The sequence below is a fragment of the Aquila chrysaetos genome, chromosome 16, assembly GCF_900496995.4.
Source record: "Aquila chrysaetos chrysaetos chromosome 16, bAquChr1.4, whole genome shotgun sequence".
NCBI classification, from domain to species: Eukaryota; Metazoa; Chordata; class Aves; order Accipitriformes; family Accipitridae; genus Aquila; species Aquila chrysaetos.
The window spans coordinates 17,729,796-17,750,064 of NC_044019.1; the positions used below are offsets into that span (position 1 = coordinate 17,729,796).

The 20,269-nt window shown below is 42.8% G+C and overlaps 1 protein-coding gene across 2 annotated transcripts in view; it reads left to right on the top strand.

Moving 5' to 3' along the window:
* The first annotated feature begins 3,536 nt into the window (after window positions 1–3,536).
* Window positions 3,537–20,269, top strand: part of SWAP70 (switching B cell complex subunit SWAP70) — a 41,825-nt gene continuing 25,092 nt past the window's right edge. Inside the window, exons 1-3 of one of the 2 annotated variants that reach the window (XM_030039311.2) lie at window positions 3,537–3,759; window positions 12,123–12,263; window positions 18,564–18,737. In XM_030039311.2, coding sequence (XP_029895171.1) covers window positions 3,661–3,759; window positions 12,123–12,263; window positions 18,564–18,737 — 414 coding nt within the window. In that variant the 5' untranslated portion in view covers window positions 3,537–3,660. The remainder of the gene's footprint in view (window positions 3,760–12,122; window positions 12,264–18,563; window positions 18,738–20,269) is intronic. The other variant, XM_041129370.1, reaches the window with a different exon arrangement.

Consider the following 20,269-nt stretch of genomic DNA (forward strand, 5'->3'; position numbering starts at 1 on the left):
CAGCTTTTAACTGTGGTGAGCCAACAAGATTAGAATAAGCACAGATTTAAAATATAGTTGCTGAGACCTCAAACAACTTTCAAGAAAAGCAGAAGTATGTTAAGTTGCATCAGAACTTAACTTTTGTACCACACAACCAATTTAGAGTTTATGTAGTGCTGTCAAGGACTTCATGGTTAAATGTGATCACTATTAATTATTGTTTTGTGGATTATATGTTAATCTTATCTTCAAAGGTTTAGAATGTAAAGTCTTTGATAAGCAAAGATCCAGACTAGCACATCAAAACTGAAGAGTTGCTTAAAATAACTCCCACTTTGGGTGTGGGTGCGGTTAGTCCTGTAACTTTGTATAAAAAACAAAGGTTTTGTTCAACAGCAGGTTTATGTCTGCATATGAACTTCAGTTTAACTGGTTTTGCTCGAGTAGTTCAATCCTATAAAAACTATTTTAAATGTGAGTATGTCTATATAAAATCATGTACTAGTTTTATGCATAACTTGTAAGTATCCTTTTCATTAACCTACCAAAAGCTGGAGCAGCTGAGGCTTATGTAAACTACTAATTTTAATGAAACATGGACTATTAACCTATTGACCTGAATGCAACTATTTATATTGTTAGTGGAAAACAAGTCTCGTTCTGGAAAAGGATTTTAGCATGTCATTTAAATTGGGAATAACAGAAGCCAGTGAAAAGAACACAGAGAAGCGCACACAGGTTTTTTTTCTACAATTACTTTGTAGGGCATTTTGGTTTAATTTCATTTTTCCACTCGTTTTTATAAAAATGAGCTGCTAAAAATCACTGAACTTGGTTCAAAACAGAAATTAAGTGCCTGCCATGAGGAGACTCATGTGTGAACTATATTAATTGCTTTTCCTCAGTGACATTTCACAGAACCTGACTGTATTTTAATGCACTTTAATAGGTACGTTCTGTATTTACTGGTGACCTTGTGGTTGCTCAGCTACCAAATAAAATGAAATTGTATGCAGATAACCTAACAAACTCAAAAGTTGTCTCCTTCTTCCTTAAGTGGAATGGCTGTGGTCAAATTGGAGAAATGCTGATGTATTTCAAGATGATAGATGTTTCTGGTAATATTAACAGCTATAATGTTAGCAAATCAGGTTAATTAGGAAGTTTAATCCAATTACTCTTTGATGTTAATTGTATAGTTCACACCATTCATCTTGAGGAAAGAGCATAAATAATTGCTTGTGGGTTCCAAAGTCCTGAATAAACTATGGAGAAAAACGTTAAGAAAAATGAGGGGAAAAAGGCTGCTAGGATACTCTAGGATACCCTGCTGAATAAGGTAGGTTGTGTTTGACTGTTCACTGTGCTACTGAGAGACTACGACATCTCTGCATCGCTAGAGTATTTTTGTTGCTTGCTGTAAGCTAGAGAAGATACTAAAGAATAAAAATTACCAGAAATCTGTGGATTATTCCAGTCTCCGATTTCCCACATACAGAAAACTCATTTTATGAATTATTATGTATGAGAATTAAAAGTAGTTCCTACAGTGGATTTCGGTATCTGCTCATCTGTAGTGATCCTGACCAGAAGACCGTTGTACATCGAGGATCAGTGATCCACGTAAGTTAGGCCTGTGCCTACTCAGCTTGTGCTGTGCTGCGCTGCCTGTCCAGCCTGGCCTCCAGGACCATGTGGGGCTGCGTGTCCCCTGCGGCCGGGGGATACGTTTACCTGCCTGATAGTACCAGAGGAGCCTGCGGGCAGCTCCCGCTTGGTATCTGAGATTATGCTCCCTGCGTGGCCTGCCCTTTATCTGAAAATGCAGCAAGAGTTTCTGGTGTTAAGATCCTTTCTGTTCGGCAGTAGAAATGATGTATAGGGTTGTTTCCTTGTGTGCTCGTTTTGGCTGGGATAGAGTTAATTTTCTTCACAGTAGCTGGTATGGGGCTATGTTTTGGATTTGTGCTGAAAACAGTGTTGATAACACAGAGATGTTTTCCTTACTGCTGAGCAGTGCTTACACAGAGCCGAGGCCTTTTCTGCTTCTCTCCCCACCCCACCAGCGACCAGGCTGGGGGGGCACAAGGAGTTGGGAGGGGACACAGCCAGGACAGCTGACCCCAACTGACCAAGGGATATTCCAGACCATACGATGTCACGCTCAGCATATAAAGCTGGGGGAAGAATGAGGAAGGGGGGACATTCCAAGTGATGGTGTTTTTGTCTTCCCAAGTAACCGTTATGTGTGATGGAGCCCTGCTTGCCTGGAGATGGCTGAACACCGGCCTGCTGATGGGAAGTGGTGAATGAATTCCTTGTTTTGCTTTGCTTGCATGCGTGGCTTTTTTACTTTACCAATTAAACTGTCTTTCTCTCAACCCATGAGTTTTCTCACTTTTACCCTTCTGGTTCTCCCCCATCCTGCTGCAGGGGAGTGATTTGAGAAGCTGTGTGGGGCTTAGCTGCTGGCTAGGGTTAAACCATAATACATTGTAAGAAAATACTGTAATAGCTTGAATGACCAAAATGGTGTAACTTTTCCACGAGCAGGTGCATGATGTGCTACACCTCGATCAGGGACCTGGTTGATGCTGCACAGCTTGGGGTTCCCAGCACCTGAAGGAATGTAAGATTATTTATACTGTCCTCTCCATTATAGTGTTAGCTCCAATAAATGGCATTTAAGTGGTACTTCAGAGTCCGAGTGCCTTTCTTACTGGGATCATAATGAACCCCCACCACCTGGTGCAAAACAGTCATCTTGCTGTACCTGCCAGAACTATTGCATTTGCAGAGTGCTATTTTTGTTCTGATGATGCAGCTGATAAAGACTAAAACTGGACAAAAGTTAAAAACTTTTTTTTCCTTGGTTGCTAGATGTCTTGAATTTGGCATCTTAACAGTTCTGCTTAAAGTCCATGAAAATGAAACCCTAACTTGAGCATGAGCTGCATACTGTGAATTATCTCAGATGCAGTATTCAAAGCAACGTATGTTCCGGCGTTACCTTCTTGCCGCTTCTGGCCTAGGTGCAGCTAACCGTATTGTTAGCAGAGAAACACCACGGAGGGATCCGAAGCCCTCGCGCAGCAGCTGCTCTCACCATTGTTTAGTCTGAACCCACAGCGTTGAAGAGGACTTAACACACAAAAAAACCCAAACCCCCTAACAACAGAACGGCTTCCTTGTGATGGCGTTCTGTAGCGCTCCTCCGAGCGGTGAAGTTCTTTTTAGCCCTTCCCCCCCGTTACTTTGGCTTGAGCTTGCCTCACTCCAGCTGTACGCAGCCTTCGCTGCGAGCTGCTGTTTGAACTTCTTGGGGCTGGAAGAGTCTACGGGGAAAGTTCCTTTTCGCTGTGTGAGCGTGTCCTCCTGTGAAAACCAGACGGCGCCTCCCGCCACAACGGCGGGGGGCGGGGGCCGGCGCTGCCGAGGCGGGTACCCCGCGGCGAGCTCCGCCGCACCTGGCGCGGCCTCGGCCCACCCCGGCCCCCGCTGCCCTCGGCCCTCGCCGCGGAGGCGGCTCCCGGGGCGGCGCCTGCGGAGCCGGGCGGGGCCGGGCTCCCGCCCCTGGGGCGGGCGCGGCCGCGGCGGCGGCGGCGGCGGCGGCGGGGCCGGGCGAGGCGAAGGCAGAGCGGCCGCGGGAGCGCGGCAGCGGCAGCCGGCGGGCCGGCCATGGTGGGCCTCAAGGAGGAGCTGCTGAAGTCCATCTGGCACGCCTTCACCGCCCTCGACCTCGACCGCAGCGGGAAGGTCTCCAAGTCCCAGCTGAAGGCAAGTGGGGCGGCCCGGCCCGGCCCGGCCGCGGGGGTGGCGAGCCCAGGGGACGCGCTGTGGGGCCGGGGCCCGATGGGGGCGTGGGGGGCCGCGGCGCGGGCCTGGGCCGGCCCCACCGACCGCCTCCGCAGCGGGCGTGGGGGTGCCGGCCCCGGGGCCTGTCCGAGGCGGTCACGCTCGGGGCTGGACGAGGGGACACGGCCGCGCGTTTTCGGAGCTCGCGTGGGGGCCGCCAGTTACGTTTTCCCCGCTGAGGCTGTGGTCCGTCACGCGGCAGCGGCAGCCGCCGTGGCTCCTGGATGCCTCCGTCCCGCGGGAGGCTTGCCTGGGCCCTTCCTCATCCTCGAGGAGGCTCACTTTATTCCGCCCAGGCAAGCGCTTTGTCCTCCCCGAGGTGTCAGTGCACAAACCCTTGTCGTGCTTCTGGTCCGCTTTCAACTGCGTGTCCTCGGTACCCTTTCCGGCGAGAAGCTTTTGTGGGGTAGCCACGAGGTTCCGTCTATAGGGGTTGGCTGCATCGAAGTGAAATTCACAGCTTGCCAAGGAGAGAGCGGGGTTCCACAGTGCTCTCTTATTTGGGTATAAACAGGAGAATTAGTCAAGGGGCTCCGACTGTGCCATTCTTTCCTTAGCTTATATGCTGAAGTAATGTTTGTGCTCTTAAAAGAGCTCTCAGGCAGCTTGCTGAATCCAATCCCATCTTGGCCCCACTTTATGGGACCGTCTTGGCCTGGGAATAATAGTGGGAATCTGGCTAAATAAATATTTTGAATAAGAACGCAACACCTGTTGACATTTGAGACTGTGGGTCCTTGTACCGAGTGCTGGAGTTGTGTCAGCTGCAACAATTAGCTGAAGTTTGTGCCCTTTGTGGGATTAACTTCGCAAGCGAGAGTGGCCATGCTGTGGGTGGTATTTCCAAGTGTGGTCAGTAGCTAATGGACTTTGTTTTCAGCATTATGTAATAAGTGTCCACAACATGCAACGTACTGCAAGCAGCCTGTTCCTCTTCTCCTTTTCTTTCCTCGCGGTGATCAGGCTGTGAGATACAGCCTAACTTCGGCCAGAAGTGACTGTGGGGCAGGAGTTGGGCAAGAGGCTAGACCTGACTGTGACCTCAAGCTGAAAATGTGTGCAGGTCCCAGGTCTTCTACAGGTGCTGTCATGAAAGTGAGTATTTGTGTTGCAGGACTAACTGAAGTAGGTTGCAGAGAGGCATTTTTTTGTTGTCCTGCTTTTTAAAGGAATCCTGTTTTCCTGTCACGCTACCACACCTTGTGTGCGCTGCCACAATTTGTGTGCTCAGTGCAGTCACCCGGGAGGTGTGTCTGCAGCACGTGCCGGTGTGCCAGTCGGCGAAGAAGCTGTTGTGGTCACACAGGTGCTGGGGTGAATAAATGGCTAAAGAAGCAGCCGGGATGCTTGTAGGCTTGTACAGCTTGCTCTGATGGAGCAAGGTAAAAAAATAAAAAGGAGAGGGGAAATTAAACTTGTCCCCTTGTTGCCTATCAAACATCTTCGTAAACAGTTTTGATGTTTCGTGCTGTCTGTCTGTGAGAGAGAAGGGATGAAAAAAAAAGTGGGTCTTTGTGGATCTGTGCAGTTTTGTCTGTGATACAAAGACTCCTGAGGGAAGTGTCAACTGTGGGATTTGCGAATGCAGAACCAAGTCTGAAATGAGGTTGCTGCCTTCTCCTGTGGCCACTGAGAATTAGTTTTCAGGAAACACAAGAAAGGGTAGAGAGTGTTCTTCTGTAGGCTTTTTGTGGCAAATGATGACTGTGCTGTCAAACTGATAGTCCTACTAGGGAGGAAAGGTGTATGTTATGGCAGTAGCCCCACATTGATGCAACAGAAAGGGTAGGCAGGTCAGCAAAACAAGTTCCTGTCGGATTGATTTAGGGCTATGTTGTACTAAGAAGGTCTTTCACAATAAAGTATTTCTCATCCACATTACCATGAGGAAGATGCAGCACCTCTATAAAACGGAGAGATGAAGCTTGCCGATAAATGGGTTAGTAGAGAGCTGTGGCATTAGAAAAATACGTTTAATAATTTAGTGAAAGTCCTGTTATAAAAAGAAAAATTAGTAAAGATCTATTTGTTTTCTGAGAACAGCATGCAGTGCTGTAACTTGCTGAACTCTTCCCTCCTCAATAAGAAAATTTAATGACAATGGATCTTTGAATTGTATAATCCAGTATAAGGTATTGTCATCATGTTGCAGAGAAGGTCTTAAGTGTAACATGTTGGTTGTTAGAGAGCGATTTCTAGTTTCTCTACCTAGAAATGATCTTTGAGCCTTCCATAAAAATAAATCATTTTCACTAAATACTATGAGAAAAATTAATGTGTGTTAGGTAGCTAAAGCCCTACTGTGAAGGGTTTGCATCGCACATTGTTTTTAATACATCTAGAGCAAAGGGATGGAGGTGAGTGAGTGGTATCTGTTTTGTAGTCTGGAGAAACCGCAAACACTTGGAGGAAAAACTAGGACTTGCTTGAAATAGTAAGGATTTCATGAGATGTCCTTTATTCATTTGTATCTTTTGTATGTGGTCTGAGCTGCTGAGACAAGCAACAGTCAAATCAGCCCTCTCTGTAATTTTGAATGTTACTTGCTTCCAGTATGCACTGATTTTTTTTTTTTTTGTCTAATCAGTAATCTTCAGAAGTTCTACTGTTATGCTGCCTGCAGATCTTACCCTTTTTTCTACAACAGCAGAATTATTTGTGTATTCTGTTCTGAAATTAGGCCTTTAAGTATAGACACAACCATTATTTTGTTAGTGTGTTTCAGCACTTTCAAACACTGATACAGCAAGGCTGAAGTGTAAGTTTTGTGTATGCAGTTATAGCTGCTGTTGTGGTTCGAGCACAAGCTACGTGCAAATACTTGCTTTCCTATATTTAAATCCAATTTAATTTTTCTTGTAATCTGTAATTTTAAAACTGACTTATTTTTAAAGTTTCTGTAATGTGCCAACATTCAATCTGCTTTTCATCCAGATCTTGAAACACTCTGGTTTTAAACATAGTTACACTTAGCAGCCAGCAACACTCCTTGTAGTATGTGTATATGATTGGATCTTGGAAAGAATACATACCAATTAGTTTTTACACTCTCTGGAAGTGCTTCCTTACATTGCTTTGTGATTTGTCTCTGCTTAGGCAACGGGGTTATTTGGCTGTTCTTGTTTTGTATTGGGTGCTACCACTGGGGTGGATTTTCAAAGTCTTGGGTTCCTGGCGTGATATCTGCAGGACATGGATGGTGAGTACCTTTTGAAAATACGGTCTCGTTCAGGCCCATAATACATGGGTGACCAAAGTTACTAGGCAGGCTTAGAAAATTTAAACTGGTCTTAAATTGTATCTAGGATGTTACAGGATTATTATACCTCTTATCTTTATTTTGCCTTTTTACTAAATGGAAGTCAGTAGCTGGTGGGAAGAGGAAGAATAGTGTAATCAGGGGCAAGAGGGATGGTCGGAATGGAGAGGAAGACCTCAAACAATGTAGCAAGGCACTGGAAAGGTTGAGAGCCTGTGACGAGTGGGCAGGACCCCAGACGGACAATTGACTTTGTACAACATTGAAGGATGGTAGGAAATTAGTCATTATGACTCACTATGAGAGAGTTGTACTCTGACGTTATTAACGGAGCTCAGAAGCATTTGTATTAGGGTAGCCGTGAGGAATCGTGTCTGTAAGGTGCGAGGGGAGGGATGCCCCTCTTCCAGAAGAGCTGGCAAACCAAGGCAGCTTGTAGACTAAAAGGGGGGGCATTAGGAAACGACGGGGCCATGATGCTGTGCTTGAGAGGAGCAGCTGCCAGTGGATCAGCAGCCTGTTTAACCTTTGTCTTTGAGGTTTTGTCAACTGGTTTCAAGGAAGATGCAGAAGAAAGGTGCAGTAGGTGGAGGATGTTTACTGGGAGCTCTTCCTAAGGGCGGGGAGCCGCAGGGCAGAAAGGCAATTCCCTTGGCAGCTGGACAGATGCAGGCTGGCACCAGTATGTGACTGGGGGCCAGAGGGATGTGCTGATAATGAAGGCAGGCGGAAGGGTGAGGTTGTTGAAAATGGTGACGAGGGGTCTGTGAGTGCCCAAGGGAGAAGGGAGCAAATGAAGGAATGGAGAGGTGTTGTGGGCGAAGGGCGCTTGCGTCGGGAACCTCAGCCGGGCTTGAATACGCTCGTCCGACTGGGAAGGAGGTTGCTGCACTAATGCCGATGTTAAATAATGAGACTCCGAATGGAGCGTTCACTGCTGGAGTGGCTAAGGAAGCTGTACTTTAGAGATGCTGTGATGCAAGAAACTATGCTTAGACGTACCCTTGTTGAAAAGACTTTGTGCCTGTGACAAGGGGCATATACCGTGCTGGTTTCCACACTGGTCAAAAAAGGAAAAGGGAATGTACTTGTGAGTAGCCTTATTTTGGCTGGCTAGCTGCTGACATGGATGTCAGGGAGAGATGAGCCAAGAATGTCTTGGAATGAATTCACATGAAGCCACTGAATGGAGCTGTCGGGATCTGCGATGCCAACATTTTAAAATCTTAAGAAGAGAGGGGGGAGGGAGAAGACCCTCCTGAAAGATGGAAAAGAAAAAGAAAAAAGTACTGAAGAAATTGACAATAGCCGCTGTAGGATTAGTCTGCCCTGTTAATGCTCCTACTATCATCTGGGCCAAATTTTTGTCACTGAGCAATAAGTAGTCTAGCAGATCTTCCTTTCCCCTTTAGAAACGCAGATCAGTTTTATGGACTAGGTTAAATGGAGCTACTCAGATGGTAACAATTCAACATGTGCTTAAAGTTTTGGAAGACCAGTGTTTTGGAAAATGGGAGCACAGAGGGGAGCAGCTGTGGTGGAGTAGAGCTGGGCTGGAGATCTGCACTCCAGGTAAAGCAGCGTGAGACTGGCCATAAATAAAGTAAATCCGAAGTCTGTAATGACCTTTGGTGTTCAGCTTGCTTGTTTCATATGGTTATTTATATTTAGAGCAGAACACCTGCAGTATTCCCTGGGCAACACTAGGCATCTTTCTTACAAAACTTTTCATTGAAAATGGAAGAATTGTGCCAAGAGTGCACTGGTTTTGTGGACCCTTTGCAGACCGCTTGTACTGTCTCACGGACTACAGTTTGGGGACCACTGCTGTACCCATTTGCTGCAGCACAGAGATCAGTCTCTGGGCTGAGGTAGGAGTTGGCTCTGGCATGAAGGTAGATTGTTAAACATGGCATCCAGAGCATATTAAGTGGTGAAAGAAAAAGCTGCTTAGCAACCCTGTGGGCACAGGGGGAATAATCCTTACTGGTGCAAAACTTCCTTGTGGTTGAGAGAGCTTCTGCAAGGCAAAGCGATTTTTCATACCCCAATTAACCTAGTACTCAGCTAGATTTTTTTTTTTTAATTGATCATTAAAATAGAATATATCATGGTCGAGATAATGTGTTTTGAGAGAACAAAACAAAACGAGACCTCGGTGCAGAATTTTTCAGGCTTACCCTGCAACTGAAGAATTCAGCTGGCACTTGGCTGTGTTAGAGAATGGCAGGCTTTGGCAGGTGCTGAGGAATTTCCTGAGTTATGAAAAGAGAGCACTGGGCACAGGAGAGATCGCAGATAAGGCAGATCTTACAAAATGATTGAAAGTGGAATTCTTTCCTGGTAAATTAGTTGCTTGATGTGGAAAACCACCTAGGTTTCTGACAACCCAAACACAGCAAGAAGGCCAAAAAAGGGAGAAGAGAAACATGTAGAAAGGACACGATGAGAAAGTCTTTTATTGAGACTTTTAAGTTCTTTTGGTAATAAGCTTAAATCAGTTATGCTTTTAGAATATTTTTATTAGCTGAGTATTTTTTTTAGTTATAGTATTAGCAACTACAGTCTGGTTGGAAAACTGAGCTCATCTTCAAGAATCCCTCAGTCTTCTATAAATAACAACATAAGCCTTAAATAGAAGGGGAAACACGCATGATAGTATGTTTCCCCTCCCCATATGTAAATCACATGGACTCAAATACTTGATTTGATGTGGTGGTTAAAAATAAGGATAGATTGAAGGGAGATACACTGTTGATGGAGGGTAGTGTGAAATGTGGTAACTTCTAAATACTATTTTGCTACTTTGGGAAATACAGCTTTTGTTGTAATGTGGTTAATGCCACTGTTTTTAAGCTTCTGCACCTGGTTAGTTCCAGTGGCTTAATCATAGAATCATTTAGGTTGGAAAAGACCTTCAAGATCATCAAGTCCAACCATCAACCATGCCCACTAAACCATGTTCTGAAGTGCCTTGTCTACGTGCTTTTTCAATACCTCCAGGGATGGTGACTCCACCACTTCCCTGAGCAGCCTGTTCCAATACCGGACAACCCTTTCAGTAAAGAATTTCTTCCTAATATCCAATCTAAACCTCCCCTGCCGCAACGTGAGGCCATTTCCTCTCGTCCTATCACTTGTTACTTGATAGAAGAGATTGGTACCCACCTCGCTACAGCCTCCTTTCAGGTAGTTGTAGAGAGCGATCAGGTCTCCCCTCAGCCTCCTCTTCTCCAGACTAAACCACCCCAGTTCCCTCAGCCGCTCCTCATAAGACTTGTGCTCCAGGCCCCTCACCAACTTGGTTGCCCTTCTCTGGACACGCTCCAGCACCTCAATGTCTTTCCTGTAGTGAGGGGCTCAAATGTTAGCATATAGCAATGAAAATATGTATTTCTCGTGAAATGTGTGCTTTTCTAAAAGAAAGTGTAACTTCGGAGGTACGTAGAGAGGAATTCTCCTCTGAACTGAACTTGCATCTTGGGCTTTGTAGGATTTTATGCGAACTATCTCTTAGACTCTGCATGTCTCCTTATCATACATAAGAACAGCAAATGTACATTATTTTTTTGAGTGGGGGAAGTCCAGACATTTTAAGTGTGTAGCATAGGTTTGATTTCCTAGGCTTTGACGACTTCAGACTTTCACTTCTTGTTTTGCAGCTACCCCATCTTGACCGCTTCATGTCTACTCACCTAAATAGACCCGCTTATAAATTTTCTGCACATTTTTTACTGCTTTCTCTTTGCATCATATGGGTCTGATTTTTTTTTTTAATTTTATGCTGCACAGTGAAAAAGTAAAATGTACACCAAAATTCAGCTGCAGTCTGTGCCATGTAGTTGTTGATTTAAAAAAAAAAAAAAACACAAGCAGCATGCCTTTTCAAAAGATGCAGCCTGTTTTACTTCTGCCTGATTTTGTTTTACCTGTATTTTTTGCCTTTGGTTCTTAGTTACATTTTTTCAACGCAGACCATTCCTGGCATGTGAAGTTAAGTCCTTAACCCAGTTCCTGTAGCTGGTACATGGTCTTCAGAGGCTTAACTCTGCATCATGCCAAGGGGAGAGGGCTCCTGAGTGACAGCGTGTTTAAGACCCAGTGGGCAGCGTGTTACGAGACTGACCTGACTCGAGACAGTGTGAACAATGAAAGGGATGGTGTTTCACCTTTCTTGGGAAAGTGCTGGTGGCACAGGAGCTGCTGCTAGGCTCTGAGGCATTAGTTTGTGCTTGCAAAACTCAGCCTAAGTTGAAGAAGTTGAGATGCATTGGCTACCAGTTAGTTTTTGATAATTCAGTACTTCCTTAAAACTGATCAAGCATGTAGCCTCCTCTTGAAGGTCATTTCTCAAGAACAGATATGAGTGCTGGTGGGTGTTAAGCTCTTGACATAAGGCATGCAAATACCTTTTTAAAATAAAAATTTGAGAAGCACACCTAAACCCTTCCCCTTTATGTAACATTGCTTTTCCTTTGCCAAATGAAACATGGGGTGAATGTTGAGAAGCAACCCAAAAGCAAGCAGATGAGAGAAACCCATAGTTAATGCTTTAATTTGAGCGGTCATTTCTTTGTAAACTAAGGGTACATATTGAGTTGTTGTCTTTGTTACTCGTTTTCACTAGATAGTAAATATTTCTAATTTCGAAGGCTAGGTGTTTGTGGTTGTTTTCCGTAGCTATCTAATTTCAATCTGTGTTTCTGCATGCCCCTCCTGGTTTTCAAATGCATAAGTATATGTGTACAAAGGGTAGCTTCTGTAGCTGTGTTTGCCCTTCTGTAGGAATGGACCTATCCGTGATAGCATTGCTTCTGTAAACGTGCAACTGTCTGAAGTCATTGAATCCTTGGAGTCAACTTTTTTAGTTACGTTTTGGTTTTTGACAAAAATCCGCGGGGCAGAACTTGTGCTGACATGAAAGTGTCACTTTGCACATAGTTTTGCGAATCACAGGTCTGCTGCGGAGGGAATGCAGCATGGTTAAGGCCGACAGCAATGTCACTGATTTCTCTTATGTCCTTAGGTCCTTTCTCACAACTTGTGCACAGTGTTAAATGTTCCCCACGATCCAGTGGCCTTGGAAGAGCACTTTAGGGACGATGATGAAGGACCAGTTTCCAATCAGGGTTACATGCCTTATCTAAACAAATTTATCTTGGAAAAGGTAAGTTTTGAATTCTTGTGTTCTGTTTTTCCCTTTATTGGGTTTTGTATTAGAGTGCCTTTACAGTAGACTTCTGCTTGCAGGAAGCATGCTGGTGTGAAGACACTCTGGTTGTGAGTGTGCCTGTGTGGGGTCGTGATGGGGCGGGTGCTCTGGAGAGCCTGTGTCTTAAAATGGAAGGGTGTACTGTTCTCTACTTCTTTTTTCTCTCCTTGGTTTCTATTTCCTGTTACATCTGGTCACTGTCTAAGCTGTGTTAATGTAGAACCATGTTCATATTAATAAAGCACCTCAGCTTGAATTTATTTGAAAGTGTCTTGGAGCTACAGATTGTCCCACTTTATACTATGGCTATAACAGAATATTGTCATAGACTCCTTTGCAAACAAGAAGGGCAAATATATCTTTACTGTCTATTCACAAGGTATTTTAATAAATAGATCCCTTCAAATAGTTACTGTGAGTGACATTAGGGAATGTTGTTAAGTTTCGTCTTGCAAGTTCTTTCCTTTCGTGTCTGAGCACTCTTCAGTCTTCTGTTGTGCCTTGTTTTGGGGGGAAGCTCTGGAAAGCCAGCAGGGTTTCCCCTATTCTCCTCTCCATCTTGTTCTAAGATAGGTAGTCACTGGGCTTCAAAGTAAAAACAAAAACTATCTTCCTGCTTTTTTTCTGACAAATTCTGTTGAGATACTGCTCTAGACAGTAATAACTAGCCCATGTGATTGTGCAAACATATGAGCTTCAATACCACTGATTTCTCATATGCTTGGGGGCTGGCCCCAGAAACCCTCAAACTTTCATGTTGTGGCTGCAGAGATACCTAGATGCTTGCTTCCTTTTATAATGTTAAGAAGTCCTGAACTGACATGCTGCTAAAAAGTCCAATGCAGTAATTGCAGATTATGCAAACTCCTTAGCCTGATTTGCTGATTTTTTGCTGCTGCTTTAATCTACATTTAATACTGGTGGAAAATGTTTTTTATATATATATATAATGCAGTCTGGCAGCTTGGAAGCAGTAGAAGCTTCTTATATCTAGCTAAGACTTAGCAGCTCCTCTGCTTTTCTAGTCTGTGTTGCTCTCATACTCAGTAATAGTGTCCTGTTTTATGTGTGGGATTTGTTGGCCGTTAATACGCATAAAGGTACCTGCTTAATGTCTTGGTTGTTTGATGCTGAAGAATCTTGCTTTGTCCCTAAGAAGTTTGTGGTCTCATTTCCGCTTTGTGTTGGCTGTCTGAGCTCCTTTAAGATTCAGAGGAGACCAAGCAGTTTGTATACAAATTCTGGGGAAAAAGAAAAGGCCTTACTTTATTTTGACCATAGGATTACAGTAGTAGAGTCTGAACCAGAGTAGGTTTTGTTAATACTATTTGTAGGCAGTAGCAAGCCATTAAGTGGGAAAAAAAAAAAAGAGTTGGAAGGCTTTTTCAAATATAAACGTGCTTTATTGTTAAAGGGTGTTTATAGGAAGAATAGTTACAGAAATGAGGAGCAATTGCATTTAAATTACACTTTGAAAATGAAAGACCTGGCTATGTAAGCAAGTTGGTGTGAATTTACAGTGTTTAGGTACTTTGGGGCACCTTGTTGCCCCATGGTAAAAACAAAGAACAAGCTGCCTTGCTTTCTCCTGAAAGGAAAGAGCATGACTGCCTATAGTTTCTTGTTTTGTTTTATTCATACACTGATCTGGCTTCCAATAATTGCCTGATACACCCATACCATTAGTTCGTCTTAAAAGATGAAATTGTTAAGGAACAGGATTAAATTATTGGTAACTTCATGTTATTTATTCCTGACTAAATGCTTGGAAATGGTTTGGATATGTACTATTAAAAATTAGTGAAATTTTTTAGACAGAAGGTTATCTTTGTGGACTGGAAAAATCTTGGTTGTGACATCTCATCTTTTAGAGCTGACTTTACATCAGTGCCAAAAGACAACATGCAGTGGGATGAAGTCACTGGTTCATAGCGTGTCTCCTTTGTTTAAAACAAACAAGCAAAAAAAGCAAACAAGAAGCCCCTTCTTTTTTTCATTCTTCCAAGGCGTAATCTGTTCTTTTAGAGGGGGTGATTGTAGAACAAATGCTATTAATTTATGCTAGTAAGTAAAGTTCCTAAAGAAGAACTGGTGCTTTACACCCCGAAATACAGAGGAAGATCTCTCAGTTTCCAGTCATACATCTTCTGGTGAATTAATTGATTTGAGCAAGAGCAACCTGCTCAAGATAGGTTTTTTTGATCTCAAGATACTTTGCTTTAAAACATCAGTAAAATATTTAAAGAATGAATCCTTAGATTTCTTTTAAAACAGATATGTAACTGTGACTTATAATTTTATTGAGAGGACTCTGTAACCTTTTGAAATAACTTCTGTTGTACTCTTAAATGCAGTTGCAGCTGTTTATACTTTTTAGTGCTGGCTTACCCTGTGTTACCCTGCAATAAAGCCTCTTTATATAGAACCAAGGAATCATCAAGAAAGGCACAAGCTGGTAGTTTAATGAGGCAAATTGGTTGCAACTAATTTCCTTTATCCAAATAGGGAATTTGAATAAACAGTTTGAATAATTAGTATTGCCTAGTTGATGATTTCCGGTATTGTGCTGCATGTTACTTAGCAGATAGATGTAGCTAGGATTTTCTTGCATCTGAAACAAAATTTGTTCTTGTTCTGTAAGTGTCCGTTTCGGGAGGGAGCTGTCACTTGCCAATATAATGTCTTCATAATTTTTTTTACTTGGTTTCATAACCATATTTTAGCATGTTCCATTATTTACAATGTATGTCTTTTAATACCAATTGAAAATACTTGCTTTTCAATGGCGGTGATGGCGGTATTTTACAACATGCCTTATTTATAGCAGGGAAGAGTCATAATGGGGGGAGACAAAGAAGGACATTGTTCTAAACCTCAGGTTATTTCATCTTCCAGGCAATTTAGTGAATGTAAGTTAGACTACCGAATCTTGTTATATTTTTGGAACTGATCTGTTCACTGGTACTTCAACCAAATAATTTCTGTATTTCCTTTTTTTTTAGAGTTATTTGGTAAGATAGTGGTGATGTTAAATTATATTTTGCATATTAGTAGAAATAAAAGATCTAGAAAATTCTATGGGTTTTGCTGCATTTTTCTTTTGATTATTTTGTGAAACTTCTTAGAAAGGGAAGGTAGGTGTCTTTCATAGAACATGTTTTTATCTCTATGAGTTTAAGCGGTTTTAAGGTTGGAGGGGTCAGTTCATTTGCATGTTTCATCATTTGGACAGATTCACAAATAAAAGTAATAGTTGCTGTAGAGTTAATAGTGTGGAGTAGTGTAGAAGTTTCCAAAGGAAATGGTAACTTCAAATAATTTGTACAAATTATGAAGTACAGTTAAAAGCATGTGGTAGTGCACAGGAAAAATCTCTTGTACAAGGATTTATTAATTAATTAAGCAATGGAATTGTGTGATATTCACACAGGTTGCAAGCAGGATGAGTATTCTGGCCAAGTAGAATTGAAATACTGGTTCTCAGCAGAGTGTCATAAATTTCTTGTTTTAGTTTCACTTCAAGATGATTTCAGCGTAGGATTCATGGTAGAGTCTCACTGTAATTAAAGAAGTTTTGGGGAATTCTCTTTAGATTTAAATACCAGGGTAGCCTGACCCAATCTATTTTATAAATATGTGTTTTGTTCATGTCATGAAAAAGCAATGTGTATATGGGTTTATGACTGGGATTTTTACCATCAGTTCCTCCTGTTTGAAAAGTTTCTACTTTTACGGTTTAACTAAGTTAGAAGTACTTTTGCAAGTAAGTTCAACTATAACTTTAGAAACTATTCAAATATTTTTAATCTTTGAAACTATGCTTAGAAATGATCTGTCATAAATCCAGAGAGATTATTCATTCAGAGTAATTATTAGGTAGCAAGCTACAGTGGAGTGTTGCCAGGCAAGGAAGCCGAAGTAGCACAACCAAGACTTTTGTAGCATGGAGTTAGCTATAAAGCAATTTGGATTTAGCGGGATTTTCACCTTCCTTCCCCTCCCACACCAAGCAAATGTACTTGTAGAACATAGGTACCAGGAATAGTTGGCATTGCTACATGAAATTGCTGAGGAAAATTTTTATTCTTCATTAAAGAGAACTATTTAGTTCCATCCCCAACTCCCAATATCCCCAGAAAAACAGTTTTGTGATTATATCCTTTATTTAACAGCCAGCCTGATAATTTAGAACTCCCCCTGCCCCCCCAAGATGTGAATCAGTTGTTTTGGAAAGCTGGAGCCTGTGTGCTCATCTGATTATTGTTCCTGAATAATTCCTAAACAGTGTCTCTGCTCTGGATGACAGGTGGGCCCCATGAAGTCCATTTCAGAATCAAGTCTGGATTCTGAAAAAAGGACTTTTATGTCTAAAGTGGGACTGCTGGCACAGCACAACCTAGTCCCCTGCGGCAAAATGGCCCTGAAACCTCCTGCTTGGCTGCTCCCTAATCCTGGTGGCAGTAACGTGCTGTAGGTGACTTGGGTTTTGGCACAAGTTCCTGAGGCGCACGCAGTCCAACTTTGCTAAGTGAGCAGAAGCCACGCACTTTCCTTTACCCCGGCCAGGGCCCGTGCCTTCCCCACCCGTCTCCCTGCGGTCATTGATTGCTGCTGTGCTTTAAAACACGAGCTGCTCGTAGAGCAACCCACCTTGTTTGTAGTGCTTAGAGCACTTGCCAGGTAGTGGCTGTTGGAAAGGAGATTTCCTACCCTGGCAGCATCTTCCTCGGGAGTAGCATAACCATTAGGACATTTCCAAGGTGGAATTGCTCATCATCTGGGTGGGTGAAGCTGTTTTAGACAAGAAGCCAAGCTTCACTGGGCAGGGAGGACAGACGGGGAAAAAACACAGGCAAAAGTGGCCAAGGGATGAGGCGCTGGCAAGTTGAAGGAAGAAGGAAACCTGGCTTCTAGCCCTTCTTCCAAAGGGTGCTCGTTCGCTTAGCTGGTGTTTCATTTAAGACCCATGTTTCTTGTGCAAACAACCAGGATGCTGAGCTTGTGGCTATAGCAGCGACAGCTCCTACAGCTTCCATCTTCTTCAAAGGTCAGCTGTAGCCTTGCATCGTCACTTACATTGGTGGCCTGCTCTGCAAGCATGCAAAGTCTATGGCTTTCTTTCGTAGTCTCACTTTTAGTCCTGGAAACTGTACTGTAAAGTGCTGCTTTTTTTTTTTTTTTTTTTTTTTTTTTCCTCCACCCACACCAGTTGACTTCCTTAGTCTATCTTTGACTTAGCCACTGTGGCTCACCCTCCACTGTATTTGACCACTTACCAGACTGGATAGGAAATCACACAGTTTGCAGTGGTGTCCTTGAAGATGCGTGGTTTGGCCTATCATTAAGAAACTGTCGCTGAACATTACTGGTGGTGTTACCGCCAGAGGTACAAGAACCTGTTTCTTAGACTTGCCATCCGAAATCTCTAGGGACTTCCATTACGGTGCAGAACATGCCTTTATCAGTTACATGTTGGCAAAGAAATAGCATTGCTAAGCTGTAGGGAGATAAATAGATTTAATCTCTAACATAAATGAGGGTTTAAAAAGAAAATAGAGGAAATGAAAGCTTTTGCATATGTAAATAATTCACAGATGGGTATGTACAGTTGCTAGGTATGATAAAGGATAATGAAAACAAGAGGAATTTTTTTATCAGTACGGTGAAGATTTGCAAATCTGAGAAAAAGGAAAGGTTTTAAGTGGATTAGCATTCGAGAAAAAAATGATTACATGTTTATGAATATCCTACAAGAGTTACATTAGAGTAACATGAAGCAGAAAAACATATTAAAGGTCTTTCCCAGCTGTTGTTCCAATATCGCTTTTAGCATATCCACGTGTAGTTTTGGCTATATTGGCCTCCAAATTTGCTATATAAAATCTCAGTAATGCAGTGCAATAGAAGGGCAGGCAGTTGGAACTAAGACAGTTATGAAGATGGTTTGGAAGCTGAAGCTAATGTGCTAGAGGAAACACAGAATGCAGTGTAGCCTCCTCACATGAAGTCAGGGTGTTATTAACTTCACCAGAAATTGGAGGTTGGATGTAGATTTTGCTGGAAGAAATTCCTTAGTTGACGCCATGCAGGAAATCAGTCTAGGTTGCTATGGTGTTCTTTTGGGGCCTTGACATTTCTTGCAAACTAGAATTTTCTCTGTGCTTTTTGTGTGATTTAGCCTGTTAAACTTTGTCTGTCTGTTATTCTGTGCGATTTGTGCATATTAATTTTTTTTGTTCAATTTCTTCACTTTAGGTTCAAGGAAACTTTGACAAAGTTGAATTCAATAGGATGTGCTGGACTCTCTGTGCTAAAAAGAACCTCTCTAGAAGTCCTTTGCTGATCAGTGATGAAGATGCATTTAAAGTGTGGGTTATTTTTAACTTCTTATCAGAGGACAAATACCCTTTAATCATTGTACCTGAGGAGGTAAGAAACAAAAACTTAAGCTGTTTAACACCAGTTTGCTTAATGTCCCAGTTGAACTGTATTAATGTTTGCTACTCTCTAGAGATTTAAGATAAAATAATTATTTAATATAAAAATTTTATTCCCCTCCTTTAATAATGTAAGGCCTTGGGGTGCTTTTCTTTGTCTTCCAGGGTGCATATGCGGGGATTCCCACAGGATACTTTAGATATTGATGGCTGTGCCTGTCTGTCATTTAAACAGCCTGGATTAAATGGGACGTGCTGCTTGCACCCCAGTAAACAGCCTATTTTGCTTTTTGTGAGGACTGACTGGTGCTGGGGAGACTAGCTCCAGTACCAGCATTTGGAGCCGTTGGGGTTCTGACTTCACTCATGAGTAGTGCATGTATGTGATCTTTAATCACTGCACTTGCTTATGAAATTAAAATTTTGCACAGTAGTACATCAGTGTGATTCTGAAAAAAAATTCTCCCCTCTGCTCTGTGTTACCGTGACTTGCAAGATGAGTCTTCAGTCTCATGTCACCCTCCTGATGAAAAGGAGAAGTATGAACTTTTCTGATGATGTCTGTGTCTGATCAAAAGCAGCCACCACCTGAACACTCTTGCTTGAAATGGTTGAAGGAATAGTACCAGAGAGATCTCTATACTTGAAGTTCATGAACAAGTATGGGCAACGCTCAAATAGGTATTTTAACCCTAAAGCAAGATTTTGGTATCTCCACTATTCTCCCCTTGGGGAGGGGCGAGGGAAGAAGCAGAAAGATCAGAACTGTAGGCATAAATAATCTCTCGCAAAACTATATACAGAAATCCCAGTGGCTTGCAGTTCAGCGCTGGAACACTGATTAATAAATACTTGCAAATTGTTAACAGTGGGGGATCAAAACGGTCTGATTTACATGCCACTGTGACATAATTGTGGACTCCAAGCTGTTGTGCCAAACCATAAAGTACAGATAACTCCCCTATCAAAATAAACTGCTTGGTTTTGCCTTATCTCTCACCATTGAGCAGGAGACTTTCAATCTGTACAATGTTTCTGATTTTGCCACACTGGTGATGACAGGGCCCTACCTGAGATGCTATATTCCCATGAGAAATGGGACAGTATTCTTACTTGCTTTCCTGTTTTTTCTGTCAGTTCTGGGAGACAGGGATCCTGGTTATAAGGAGGAGGAGCTAAGATGGCTCCTTTCTTAATGGTGCCAGATTTGGCTTTGGTAGAATGTCAGAGCCTCTAATAAATGTCAAAACTGGGACACAAATCCACATCTCTGGTTTGTCATTGTGTTCCCTGCTGCGCAGCCTGGCTTACCTGAAGGTAGATATTTCACATCTCCTTATTTGTTGACATGGTTAAAAGCTTCAGACCTGCCAGCTCTGGGACATCAGCATTGCTCACTTGCTCCCCCTCCGCCAACCAAGCCCCCAGATTCATGCTGCCTTCTGTAGCTGATGCTGGGTAATGGCAACGTGTCCATTTGTTGGCAGATGAGCTGCAGAGTTGGCTCTGAGCCCAAAAGAGGTT